Source organism: Cynara cardunculus (genome assembly GCF_001531365.2).
Source record: "Cynara cardunculus var. scolymus isolate 2C chromosome LG 15, CcrdV1, whole genome shotgun sequence".
NCBI classification, from domain to species: Eukaryota; Viridiplantae; Streptophyta; class Magnoliopsida; order Asterales; family Asteraceae; genus Cynara; species Cynara cardunculus.
Window position 1 is genome coordinate 4047709 of NC_037542.1, and position 14481 is coordinate 4062189.

The following is a 14481-nucleotide window of genomic DNA, read 5'->3' on the forward strand; positions in this document are numbered from 1 at the left end:
AATTCAGATATGGAGTTTTAATAAGTTGTATTTACGCATAATCTACTTGCAATCTTGAGTTTTAAGTAATATGCATTAATAAACAGTACTTTACGTATAAAAAGTAGTTTTTAAGAGTTTTTATTAAATGTTTTATAATACAGTATAGATAATAGTAATAACAACATATATAGTAATAATTATATATATTATAACATAATAGTAATAACAGCATATATAGTAATAACTATGTATTATATTTACAATATAATAATAATAACAATATATATTATAATATAATAAAAATAATATATGTATTTTGTATTTGCAATGAGATGGGAATGTCTTGCCTCGCCTATAAATATATTTCTAGCCCATGCTTTCCTTTCTACAAATTTGGTGCTAACACTTAGACTCTTGTTAGTATCAGCTTTGGATTAACATGAACTCTACAGTTCCTGTTTCTTACCGTTCTTCGGCCATCGATCATAATGAGTGTAAACAAGGGGTCATCCGCAGCACGGTGAACTTCCATCGTAGCATTTGGGGAGATCAGTTTCTTACCTACAATGAGGTTTCTATATGTATTACCATTATTCTCGTGATTAAAAAAATATCATTTTAGTCTCGTTTTGTTAAATAAAGTTGTTTCGTTTTGGCCTGTAGAGAGAGGATCAAGACTGGGAGGAGGAACAAGCAAAAGAACTCATAGAGAAAGTCAGAAAAGAACTTGTCATCACAACTTTAACTGAACCAATGCAACATGTGAAGCTAATGGAACTTATTGATGCAGTTCAACGTCTCGGTGTGGCTTATCATTTTGAGTTGGAAATTGAGGAATCCTTGAACCATATCTATGTTACATATGGGGATCAATGGATCGATGATAACCTCCAAAGCACTTCACTGTGGTTTCGTCTCCTACGACAACATGGCTTCAATGTTGTAAGTGGTATTTAACTAATCTATCTCAACTAATAAACTATAATTATTACGTTGAATTCAGGGCGTTCCTTAAAATGTTAAATTTGGATTTTTGAATTTTGGGGACCAATTAGGGTCTTTCATCAACATGTTTAAAGGTCGTCGTTCTTTGTGTGTGTGTAAATTAGGATTGGATAACCGGATTGTTAAATGTTTAGATTTATCCCTTTATGTGCTTAACATATGTATAGCTTTGTTACCTCAATTTTACAGTGTAATCTAAAGCTTTGGAAGTATCAGACCCTCCAAAAATATTGGAGCGTCTCTATTGTGAATATCAAGCTTATTTTTGGTGAAAAGGAAAGAAGTAACATGCGAACAATGCCTACCATTTTCATGTTGCAGGAGTATTCAGGAAGTACATGGACAACAATGGAAATTTTCTGGAATCCTTAAGAAACGATGTCGAAGGCATGCTTTCTCTATACGAAGCAGCATACTTGAGGGTGAAGGGAGAAGAAGTTTTAGATGCTGCCATCGAATTTACAACTTTTGAACTTGAAAACATAGCCAAAGATCATGTAGGCAACGATGATTATCTCAAGATTCAAATACAACAAGCACTACAACAGCCTCTTCAAAAAAGGTTGCCAAGGCTTGAGGCATTGCGCTACATACCAGTCTATCAACATGAATCTTCTCATAACGAGGACTTACTAAAGCTTGCCAAATTAGATTTCAACTTGCTCCAGTCATTGCATAGGAAAGAGCTTAACCAAATAAGCAAGTACGTATAAATGATACTTTTTTTACTTAGAGGAACCACTCATTTTTCCCAAGGTGTTATTTACCACCTACTAATTTAATCTCATTTTTACCTACTTCTTTTTAAATTAAGTTTGTACATATCTCCCATGATCTCACGTTCTACGTATCTACTTAATTAGATGGTGGAAGAATTTGGATACGCCAACCAAGCTACCTTATGTTCGAGATAGATTGGTTGAAGGCTACTTTTGGATATTGGCAGCCTATTACGAACCTCAATATTCTGATGCGAGGATCTTTCTCATGAAAACTTGCAATCTCGTAATCATATTGGATGACACGTATGATAATTACGGTACTTATGAGGAGCTCGAGATCTTTACTGAAGCTGTTCAAAGGTATGTGATACACATTTAACTGGAGCTATGGACACTTGCAACACCTATAATTTTTAAAACAACTTATTTCGCATTGTGAGTTGTATAGATGGTCTATAAGTTGCTTGGACAAGCTTCCGGAATACATGAAATTTATATATCAAGAACTTTTGGATGTTCACAAAGAAGCTGAGGAGTTACTAGAAAAGAAAGGAATGGCATATCGTAGCTACTATACTAAAGAGATGGTATGTTATTAATAGGCATCTCTTTTGATATTTATAACTCTCTTTTGCAGCAAATCAATTCAATTCATTTTATGCCTCATGAAATTAAATTCAATCTAATTTGCCAACCAGGTGAAAGAGTACACTAGAAATCTCCTAACAGAAGCCAAATGGGTAAAAGAGGGTTATATTCCAACCATGGAGGAACATATGTCTGTGACCCTGGTAACTTGTGCCTATGCCATGATCATCGCGAAATGTTATGTTCATGGACATGATTTGGTCACAGAGGATACCTTTAAATGGGTGTCCACATATCCTCCTCTTGTCAAGGCTTCATGTTTGATTTTAAGGCTCATGGATGATATTGCTACCCATAAGGTTCGTTTCAGATATATTAATTTTATGGTATAATTCAACATACATATAGTTAAAACAAAAGCAATGTACGATTTTATGATGTTACTTATCCAAATACCACAGGAGGAACAAGAAAGGAAACATGTAGCTTCTAGCATCCAATGCTACATGAAGCAACATGGTGTCTCGGAGGAGGAAACACGTGAAATATTTTCAAAACAAGTCGAAGATGCGTGGAAAGTTATAAATCAAGAATCCCTTAGGCCTACTGCTGTTCCGATGCCTCTACTTATGCCTCCAATCAATCTTGCTCGTGTATGTGACGTACTTTATAAACATGGTGACAATTATAATCATGCAGGGAAAGAAATGATCCATTACATCAAATCGCTTCTCGTAAATCCTATAAATGAGTAGTTAGGTTTACGGTTGTGATGGAGTCTCTTTATTGGCTACTACTATTCCAACTTGCATTTGTAATAAATATTGTGGCTACATTAGTAGTGACATGCATTTACATGAACTTATCTAGTTAATAATCTAGGTAAGGCGTCTTAAGTTGTAGAGTTCTGTTGTAATGGTATGTTGAAAGATTTGGATGAATCTTAATATTAATTTCACATCCTTCTGAAAGGATCATGTCAAATTTATCTTGCACATCCTTTGACTATAGCCTAGTTGGCAAATGGGTGGGATGACTTTGTGTAAATACAAGATAGGTCCAGGTCCGATTCCACCCCTGGGCTAGCCTCAGCCACTGAGTGAACCAAGAAACCCCCCTCTGTCCTTGGAGACGTGTTTTATGTGGACTGACTGAGGTTGCTGGTAATCAAACTTTTATCCAAATGTTTTTTATCTTGCACATCCTTATGATTATGATGAATGTAAGTTACAAAACCTTGCATGTTGTTACAAAAGAACACAAGTTTTCAGCTATGTTATCATGGAACTACATACATAATTTTGGTGGAAGGGTTGTTCTTCCATTCCTTCAAAATCCTCCAATAATGTCTGTCAATCTTGTTTGGACCCTACAATGAGAGATTACTAAGCTATGCATTAAGAAATCTAGTAATTGTAAGAATATACAAAACACATGGGTGACAAATGCCTATCCATTATGTAAACGCATTTTGAATCTACCTTCTTTTGGCATGTTTATACAAACATTTCATGCATCCTTTTATGGGGAAGATATGCATGATGGTCACATTACTAAAAACACGAGTATCACGGTGGACGACTATTAGCGATGGATCTTTAAAACCAATTGGCGAACAAAGCTGCCGGTAACCCATCCCAAAAACTATCTTAAACTCGTAAAAGTGAAGTGGAAAACCATGTTATATGGACAACTTACTGACGACTTATTGAGGAGTATTATTTACAAGCATGCGATGGGTGTTATCGATGACCTCCACCCTCGGTAATGATTCACAAACTCTAATCTGAACTTATTAAAAGAATTCGGAAATCCATGTTGTCTCGGCGGACTTTTACTGACGGGCTTCTGACTGGTTTTTAGCTTAAACATTATAAAATCTTGTATTTATGCATGATATAAAATCTACCAAATTGAAATCAAAATTATGAAAGTTTATATCTACAAATTGAACATATATTATGCACTCGCTCATCTACTATCCTTTGAAGAATATCTGCTTGATGGCGTCCTCGCTCCTCTATTATCATTAGAAGTCGATTTTTAATTCTTTTCTCTGTAAATATTAAACACAAAAATAATATGTTTTAATTATTAAGAAATTAGTTATGTATTTGTGCAATACAAACGATTATGGATTGACATTTGTATCTGAAATTGTCAAATCCTACACTTTATTGAGTGTCATTTAAGTTTGATAGGAAACTGTGTTTTCTTTTCAGTTTGAAACTTCGAATGACATGTCATTTTTGGATGAATGTGAAGAAATTTTTGAACGGCTAAAACAATTAATTTTGTGTAGTCTAATCATTTAAATCCTAATTTTCATACATTAAAATACTGATTGTTTTGTCTGGCCACTTAATTTCTAATGCATTTTGTGATGTTTTCAGTTTTTTATATTAAATATGATCATTTGTTTCATAAAAACAAATGTTAAATAACACTACGAAACAGGGCAACATTTCCGGCGAATATAGTCGCCGGAAATATTGACGCCGGTGATTTTCTTTCCGGCGGGTTTACCGGTGGATTTTCATTTTTCCGGCGGATTCAGGCGTACGGAAAATTTTCACCAGTTTAGTTAAAAAATCTTGATTAAATTAAAAAAACATTCAAGTTTTTTTTAAATGGATTAAATTACCGACGGATATATCCGCCGGTAACATTTCTGCCGGGAAAATGGATTTAAAAAAAATTATTTAAAAAAAATATTTATTCTTTAAATATTACCGGCGGATATATTCATCGGAAATCCGCCAGAAATGTATTTTAATTTTAAAATGATTATTTTTATTCTTTAAATATTCTACTTATTTCCGGCGGAACGATCCACCTGTAATCCGGCGGAAATATTAAAAAAATATTAATTTTAGAATATTTTTACAATAAATATTTAAAACCTGTATTTAAAACCTGTAAATCTGTAAAATATAAAAAAAAACTAAAAACATGAAATGCAACTAAATATCATAAATTAAACTAAACAATCGTTACAAACAAACAATATTCAATTTAAAGTAGCACACAATTGTTACAAACAAACTAAATTGTTCCAAACAAACAGACGATATTCAATTCGGTGGCGGGGGGACATGTTGTGATTAACTGAGTTGTCTAACCAAAGCAACCATATCTTGAAGTTGTTTATCCTGTCGCTCCTCCATCATCCGTCGGCACTGATTTTCTTCTTGTAAACTTCTAAGTTCGGTCCTTAAGGCTTCAATCTCCTATAAAATAAATAAAACGTTATAATATTTAATATGAATTATAAACTAAATCGATAAACATCATCAAAGGAAAAGAAGCACATACCCAACTCTCTGAAGACGATGGACCACCTTGTGTGTAGTTCCTAGTCAAGATCGAATTGAAATCTTGGTTGTACGCAAACCCAAATAGACGGCCTTTCTTGCTTCCCCCAACCGCATGCTCCCACAACTCTTTATCAACTAAGGGATAGGTGGAGGGATCATCGCTGTATCTTCGGGTAAGACCCATTGAATAGTCATCCTATATATGGTTTAAAAAAAATTGCAAGTAAATTCTGACAGCATGACTGCTGTAAATGGGACGTTTCCAGACAAAATAATAGTGATACATACGAAATTGCACCCAAAACAATCATAACGTTTGCCTAACAAATGACACCAAAACTAAATATTGATACATACGAAATTTCTAACTTAAACAATGCTAATGTTTGCCCAAGAAATGACAACCCAAACTAGATTTTAATTTAAACAACTCGAACGTTTGCCCAACCTAGATAGATAGTTATGTATTCAATTATAAACATTAAAATAGATAGATATACTTACCATGACTTGACTACACTTAGAGGTCACGTACCCCCAGAATCCGTAGATGCGACATCTCCATTAGACCTCTTCTTATGCGTATAATCGAACAATTCCACAACGGTCGGTGGCACGTCTTCTTTTGCTTGTGTCTACAAAGGTCAAATAATACGAACATGTTTTAATTATAATATATTAAAAATCAAGATAAAGTAATGGGTTTTAGGTCCTACCAGATGAGCACCATGCTCTGAAAATGGTATCGATCCACCGGTGTGTAGCGTAACTTGGCTATCACGGTTCTTATGCGCCACACCTGAAACAGCCTTCCAATTGTCATTGTTCCAAAGATCGATCATTTAGCTTCACACATCTGAAGATATCCAGCTGGGGGTGGGAAGTTCTTCAATACACTCATATCCTGGTGTGGGTCGGTTTCATCGTATTGAGGATACCCATTCCTCTTTGATTTTCCTGGATTTCTTTCTTGTGGCACTTATGTTTTCTCATTATATGGCTTGACCGACTTTCTCTCTCATATCTGTAGGATAACTATTTAAAATATTGGATAACTATTCCGGCGGCCCTCCGGAATCCGCCGGAAATCACCCAGAAAATTTTAAAAATAAATTTTAAATTTTAATTATTTTCCAACGGACCTTAATCTAAAAAAAATAATTAAATATCCGCCGGTAAATTATTGTAATTAGAGTTAAACTATTCTAAAATAATTAATTACAAAATCTGCCGGAAATCTGCTGGTAAAATTATTCTGATAATTTTACCGGCGGATTTTTGGCGGAAGTCAATAAAAGTTGACTTTTTTCTTGTCCACAGGTAAAATTCCGGCGGAAATTTTCCACCTGAAAACTTGCCGGAAATGCCCAATTTTCTAGTAGTATAACTCACTAAGAGAAGTGTCAATCTCAAAGGATCCCAAGACCTCTTACATTTGATCGGTCCAACCAATATTTATATTTTGAAGATAGTTATGCATATGAGATAAGGTTTATTGTTTCATATTTAATGAATTTGAAAGAAATTGAAACAATCTAACCATCTATTTGATGTTGATTTTTTACAGCCAATTGACTCCAATTTTGTTATGCATGATATATGAGTGAGATGAGGTGTCATATCATGTAACTATCAATCTCGATAGCAAGTACAACACGAATTATCTATGCATAATTAAGATTGCATAGATCAAACGACCTCTGCATAATATATAATATAGCATTATGATAATTTTTATCGCTCATATATATATATATATATATATAGGGGAGCGATCAAATGCAAACCACTCAATTTGTACAAACCGTACAAACCGCATTCAACCAATCATAATTTTTCATTGTGTTCATTTTTTTGTAATTATGAGAGGTTGATTAATCATTTTTATTGTGGAGGGTGTTAATCATAGATATTATCATCTTCATTATTTTAATTTTAGAGAAATACATGAAACAGTTTCATTAATGTTAGTGAAATACATGAAACAGTTTCATTAAGTATTATATGAAACAATTTCACAACCATATATGAAACAACTTCATCAAAAAAGTATTATATGAAACACTTTCACAAGATTAAACAATTTCATGAAAAAATTTCATAAGATTAAACAATGAAATCGACAGATGGAGGTGGTTTGCAAGGTTTACACAAATGAGGGCGGTTTTCATATGATCACTCCTCTCTCTCTCTCTCTCTCTCTCTATATATATATATATATATATATATATATTCTAAATCTAATATGAAATTTAAAGAAATAACCGCTACAACTATTGATAAAGTTTGTTATTGGAAACTTAAGCCTCAAAAGTGTCATAAAAAGATGGACAATATTTCTCAAAAGTGTCATAAAAAGATGGACAATATTTCTCAAAAGTGTCCCAATAGCACTTTATAAACCTATTTCAATGCTCACACGTATAAACTTATTGCAATGCTTACACCTATATGTTTGGTCATTTAAACTCAAGTCCAATAAAACACTTTATTAGGACACTTAAAAAGAATTGTGGCGTCCTATAACCCCGATTTGTTGGAATGAAAGCAGACATTTTTCATCGACATGCAATTCTTGAGGGCAAAAAAGTAGTAAATTAATCATCTTACCAATAAACACATAAGTTTCTTGATAATATGCAATCCAAATCGGATATAAAATTTCTTTCTAACCCGTGAATCTAGCACTTGCCGTCCTCCGGTTTTGCCCAGCGAAACAATGGAAAATCTCAAATCTCAGCCCGATTTTTACTCATATCACAATTCAAGCATCACATCCTCTTCTGTACACTTACTCTTGGGACAGGAGAAGCAATAGAAATACGCTAAATCATAATTTAATATGCAATACAAATCGAAATTAAGATAACCATAGAAGAATATGAATTCAATGATTTTCTCAACTGTTGATCATGGAAAAGCACTACCATTTGCCTTGACATCTCTACAGTGTACCATTTGGTCTCTTTCAAGGCTTACAATATTTCTACATGTTCCTCAAGTTCCCAACTCCCTTTCGGTGGATGACGATTGTAAGGTCTTGTGTTTGTGAATCTAGCAAGCATTTGAAGAGCATTTTCTTGAAAATTGTTAATGGTGTCAACCACAGAAAAGCCAATTTCTGAAATTTGGCATGTAGGAACAAATATCTGCCTATAAAACAATTTCACAGTTGCTATATGGGATACCTCAATATACTGCAGTGCACAATATTTCACATGAGAGTCGGACTGAAGAACTTCAAAACACCATTTTCTGTTTGAAGAGCTTCAAAGCATCCTATGACGCCATATTTTTTAGAGATTTCGTGAAATTGAACGATAAGAGAATGAAATTACCTTCATCATGCTTCATCTGACACACAAATTCCTCCGTTCCACAAGACATTTCACATCTTAAATTACCTTCATCATGTTCCATCATTAATTAACTTCATCAAGATAATTGATTGTAACAAAAATATCATCCTATAATTCAAATTGATTGTAACAAAAATATCACAACTGAATGAACAAATTCCCGGATAAACCTAGGTCTTGAATTTAAGGTGCTTGATGTTAAATTTTAAATCGGTACAAATCATAAATCAATCAAGCAATTAGAAGCAATGGTCAATCAATACAGCCATCCATAAGGTTGAAACTTACCTTGAAAGGGAAGCAATCGAGATTTGGGGATGAGAAGCAATCGAGCTCTGGGGAAGTAAACCTAAACCGATAAAGAACCAGATAAAGAAAACATAAAGTAATGAGTCAAAAACAAAGAAGCAAAAATTGATACAGGCCATAAATAATCAGAAGCAATGATCGAAACCCATGAGGTTGAATCTTAACTTGAAATAGAAGCAATCGAGCTTTGGGGAAGAAAAGTTGACGGTGATTATAAGAAATACTGAATCAAAATAGCCCATTAGATATGCAATCAACAATAGCTATCTGCTCTTTGAAAAAGAGAGACTCTAGGGACGTTAGTTGGATTAGAGAGATCGTAAAGATTTCAAAGGAAGTGGTATGCTTTAAAAACATGTACCTACGCATAATAAACCGGTATATTTGAATTTTAAGTAACGTGTACAAATTAATTGTGCCTTATGCATAGTAATTTGTTTTTAAAAGAATGAGTCAAATACTTTATAATATAGTGTAGATATAGATACATAAGAATAAACAAATTAATCTCGTCTCAAGTAGAGCCAACATACGATCTACCACTGGTACTCGATGTAGCTTGCGAACCTGTGTCAACATGAAGTTTAGATCCACACTCGTACCAACATGGAACAACCCCCCATTTCTCTTCTATCTTACATAACCTTCCAAAGATATACCATTACAAAATATGGTTCATATTTTTTTAAATTCTTTTGGCAATATAACCATTGTAAAGTAAATGATTTCATCCATGCACAACTTATTTTTCTCAATTAAAACAACAAATGGCAATCATAATGCCAATCAATCAACTAAACTATCTATATTATGCAACATATATTATAAAGATACGAGTATTCTAATGTAGCATTCATGCTAGAAACCTAATGAAAAATTAATTACTTACCTAAAATTTTGGCACCTTTGGTCACTACTCCGAACGACACAATCAAGCCCCCCAACCCCCTACCTTGCGACACTGACCCTTGGGTCTTATGGATCATCTCAAACATCTCACTAGTGGCCCGAGAAAGACCCTCATTGTTTTGCTACAACATTCAATAAAGTAGTTTACTAGTCACTACTTGTAAACAAAAATAATAATAAAACATGATTGCAAGTTTTATGTTAGCATAAAAAGTGTCATTGGTCATATTGTGATATAGATATGGATCTTGCAGTATGCAAGGACGCCATTCACTCATGCTCGGTGTTCTAGTTTTGCTTACCGACACTCAACTGAATTGACGTATAAAACAACACATGTTGATCCTCCTCCGAGCTTTGATGATGACTCGCCTAAATAGTTAGTTATTTATATTCCATTTATGTTCTATGAAGGTTCAGCGCCTGAATCTTTTGAGTGCTCACTGAATGTTCACTCAATGATGAACATTGTCTTTACTCAGTGGCAATCAAGTCTGAAACTTACAACAAGAACCTCATGTTATGTCAAAGATACAGCTAAAGAACTTCATGTAATGTCGAAGATGTAACTAAAGTGGTTTAAGAAGATCTTCCTATCATATTAAGTGAGCATTGATTAGCAACAAGCTCAACAAGTAGTGAATGTGCCTTCAGCATTCCTTCCTCCTAGCTAAATTAAAATATATTTTTTAAATATATAATATTTATATACGACAAATAGAACAAATAAACTCACACACCCTCCTCACCTTTTGGTGAGGTTTGAACCCCTGACCTCCTAGGAAGTCAAAGACTCGCATACCACTAGGTGGGAAAGGCCATTTGGTCTAAATTAAAGTCTTGAATATCAAGTCTTTCTATCTCTCTCTCTCTCTATTGCAAAAGTAAAAAATAACCATGAAACTACATGACAAAGGTACAATACAACTTATGCTTTATTGTCCCCTTTCATGCATGACCACTATCCTAGTATACTATTCACTAAAGGCCAAAGCTTTTTAGAAAAAGGACAAGCAGGTTGTGCTTCCCTCCCTTTTTGTGACACGTGTCTTGTACTTAATGCAACGCATTAAATGCCTCAGGTATAAATTCCAGTGAAAACTTCCTTCTCTAGTGTCTTCAAGAGAGAAAATATTTTGTGTGTTATTTTGCAAGAGATAATTGTGTGAACTACATGAGCTTTGTTCAAGATTCTTTGTGAAAAATATGTGAGCTTTGCTAGAGATTTTTTGTGTTATCTCGAGTAGTAAAGTAAGGCTGTTTTGGTTAAGATTTTACCTTATATTCTTTCGCAAACGATCTATAATTTAATTGATTGATTATTATATATAACCAATAACAATTTATAAAGTAAAATATGTGTTTATATTCAACCCCCTTCTACAAATAAGTAGCCTTGTTACCTCATTCAGGACCACCAAGTAGTATCAAAGTAGTGTTTGTTTCTTTATTTTCTCTCAAGCTAGATCTTACTATCGCTACCAATAAATACTATGACAGTGGTTCTCTTGCTACCTCTACTTCTTCTCTTTCTCAAGGGGCTACGATCCTAAAAGCACCTTCAGCGTCTACCCATACTCCTAAAACCACTTCCTTAAAGAGGAAAACTTCTAAAGCCCCTATAGTTTTTCAACAGAATACCAAGAGCTAAAAAAGCAAAGGGATTGAAACCTCCTCATCGGGTAGAGTATCTTGATAGGCTTCACTCATTGAATTTGGCCTATCGTCCAGGGTATTTGAAACCCCCAACCACCTCTTGTCCTTGAAAAGAGTAGAAAAATAAAATTCGATCATTTTGGAGAGAGTGATGACAAATCAGTTGCTGAGGGTGACTCTCTCCAATCTCCTCAGTATACAAAAGTCGATCCTTATGACAACAATGCTAAAATACTTGGCATTAATCCTTCTGGTAACATTGATGGACCGTTAGGTACTCCTCCATCTTTGCCTACCATTTCTTCTTTCTTTCCTAAGCTTGAACAAGCTTAGGCTCAACTGTGGTTTCTGATTCATGATATAAGTTACAAGATCACCTCTCAAATTTGCATAATCATAATTTATGCACACACATACATCACCACAAAACCATGTATGACAATCATGCATATATATATATATATATATATATGCATATATCGAAACTTCATGCATGTTAACAATATAAATCATGCATTCACATATGCACATTATCAATGTCATATATAAATATGCACATTTTCACATATTCAAATAATAATCACGCAAGTATTACCTCAAGTGCTTAACCAAAAACCCTGTTATCACATTAAGACGTGCTTTTGAAAGGCTTGTTCTATAAGGGTAGTATCAAATTGTTTCATTCGAAGTTCATGGGACTGAAGTATTCCCAACAAACTTTCCAATGAAAGTGATGACAGGTCTTTTGATTCTTCTATTGCAACAACAATGTACTCGAATTTTTGAGTTAAACTTCTAAGTATCTTCTCCACCACTCTCTTGTCTTCGACGTTCTTCCCATTTAATCTTATCTGATTCATCAAAGCTATCACCCAGTTGTAAAATTCCTCAACGGATTCAAAGTCCTTCATTCTAATATGTTTTATACAACATCTCCCATGCTTCCTTTGACATAGTTGATGTCGAGATCCTCTCAAAATTGTTTTCATCCATTGCTTGATAGATGAAGAACAAGGATTTCTTGTCTCCCCTTTTATTTTCCTTCTATTCTGTTATTTATTGTGTACTCAGTTCCTTTTGATTGGAGCGTTCATTGACACTGTTCTCTATAATACTTCACAAATCTTGAGACTCATACAAAACTCTCATCTTTATACTCCAATGATGATAATTCTTCCCATTTAACTTTGGAATTTGGGGTTGTAAAATGTTGTTATGGGAGGCCATGTAGTACACACTTTTTTCATTTCTACAATCTGATTTGCAACCGTGAACAACACTCTGATACCACTTTGTTGTAGAAAGACTTAAAGCAACAATTGCAGGAAGATTACTGCAATATAGAAGAAGGTTCTTTATACATGAAGTTTTTTATTTTTTTCATCATGTTATAAGTTACATCTGATCACATATTTATACATACACATATGACAATTACATTCGGTTAAGTATAACCACCATTTGATAGTTATAAAACTGTCATTACTTAAGTCAAACACCAAGTCTAGATTACACATTTAGCAATATTTCAAGAATTGGCTTCTTCCATGGAATTCTTGTGGTATCTAATATACATTTTCGTTTATCTTTTTTTTTTCTAGAGATAGTTATTTCAAGATTTGGCTCCATTATTGTGGAATTCCTGTGGTACTATCGCTGCTCTCTTACAATTATGCTGACAATATATTCGTTTCTTAGTATTCAATATTTCTGTACCGCTTGTGCAGATCAATATGTTCAACTTTCTAATTGGGTTTTGCCATTAAGCTGAAAAAAGATCTTGCTAAATGGTGTTAATAGTAATTCTTATCTATATGTATAGTCCTTCACTACTTGCTTAATTCATTTACACAACTTAGTACTTGTGTCGCAAGCTTATTATATACTTGACGAGATCTTAATAGCTGGTGAACTCAAGGAATCAAGCAAGAAAACAATTCACCATCGAATAACCGCATATGTAAGATTCCATAGCACATATCTTGGTCATATACTAATCCTTCAAAGATCTCAACTTCTGTTATATGTTTGCATGAAACTCAGTCAAATTTTTTTCTCTTAATTTCAGTTAGTCGAGTTGTTAAATATACTTAGTATTGTCTCACACATTGCACAGCCCGTGTTTGATTGATCATCCTAAGGATTTGCAAACGTATCGCGAATACTGTAAGGATGTGGTTTTTGCTGGTGTGGAACTGCCATTTGAGGATCATGAGGAACAACAGATAATAGAGAACCTTTAGAATCACAAGATTTTCTACTTTTATTGGAACACTAGATTATATATGCTTCTTTGTAAACATTACCATTCAGATCATAGCCATCATTGTAGATTAGATATTACAAGAATATGTGATACTATGTTGTTTGGAAGCATAAATGGATAATAGAATGCATATTTTCCCTTTTAAGTGCAAGAAGTGACATACATGTGAATAAGATGTTTATCAAGATAATTCACAAGCATATTTATTATGATTTTGGATGTTTTGCTTATAATTTGGATGGATGTATGAATTAATTGAACATTATATAACAAATCTATAAAATTTTATCGTTTTAGGTTTTCTTAAAAATTTGTTCTTGATTAATTTAATATTATTTATTTATTAATATATAAGAAAAGTAGCTTAA

At 33.6% G+C, this 14481-nt stretch overlaps 2 protein-coding genes across 2 annotated transcripts in view; both read left to right on the top strand.

Annotated features, from left to right (window-relative positions):
• The first annotated feature begins 421 nt into the window (after positions 1 to 421).
• LOC112527555 ((E)-beta-farnesene synthase-like) lies at positions 422 to 4881 on the top strand. The gene is made up of 8 exons (XM_025138259.1): positions 422 to 553; positions 646 to 931; positions 1309 to 1690; positions 1851 to 2069; positions 2158 to 2296; positions 2408 to 2656; positions 2759 to 3048; positions 4755 to 4881. Exons 1-8 carry the CDS (start codon positions 422 to 424, stop codon positions 4879 to 4881), a joined length of 1824 nt encoding a protein of 607 aa, XP_024994027.1.
• A 6333-nt stretch (positions 4882 to 11214) lies between these two features.
• LOC112528133 (purple acid phosphatase 3-like) overlaps positions 11215 to 14481 on the top strand; it is a 7138-nt gene continuing 3871 nt past the window's right edge. Inside the window, exon 1 of the mRNA XM_025139067.1 lies at positions 11215 to 11236. The gene's annotated coding sequence lies outside the window, so the exon portion shown is untranslated. The remainder of the gene's footprint in view (positions 11237 to 14481) is intronic.

What these genes read in the sequence shown, in the direction of transcription:
- LOC112527555 (XM_025138259.1), top strand. Translation starts at nt 422, where the DNA reads ATGAACTCTACAGTTCCTGTTTCTTACCGTTCTTCGGCCATCGATCAT. An exon ending in TGGCTTCAATGTTGTAAGTG is followed by an intron (nt 932 to 1,308) that starts GTATTTAACTAA and finishes TTCATGTTGCAG; the next exon opens with GAGTATTCAGGAAGTACATG. An exon ending in TTTACTGAAGCTGTTCAAAG is followed by an intron (nt 2,070 to 2,157) that starts GTATGTGATACA and finishes TGAGTTGTATAG; the next exon opens with ATGGTCTATAAGTTGCTTGG.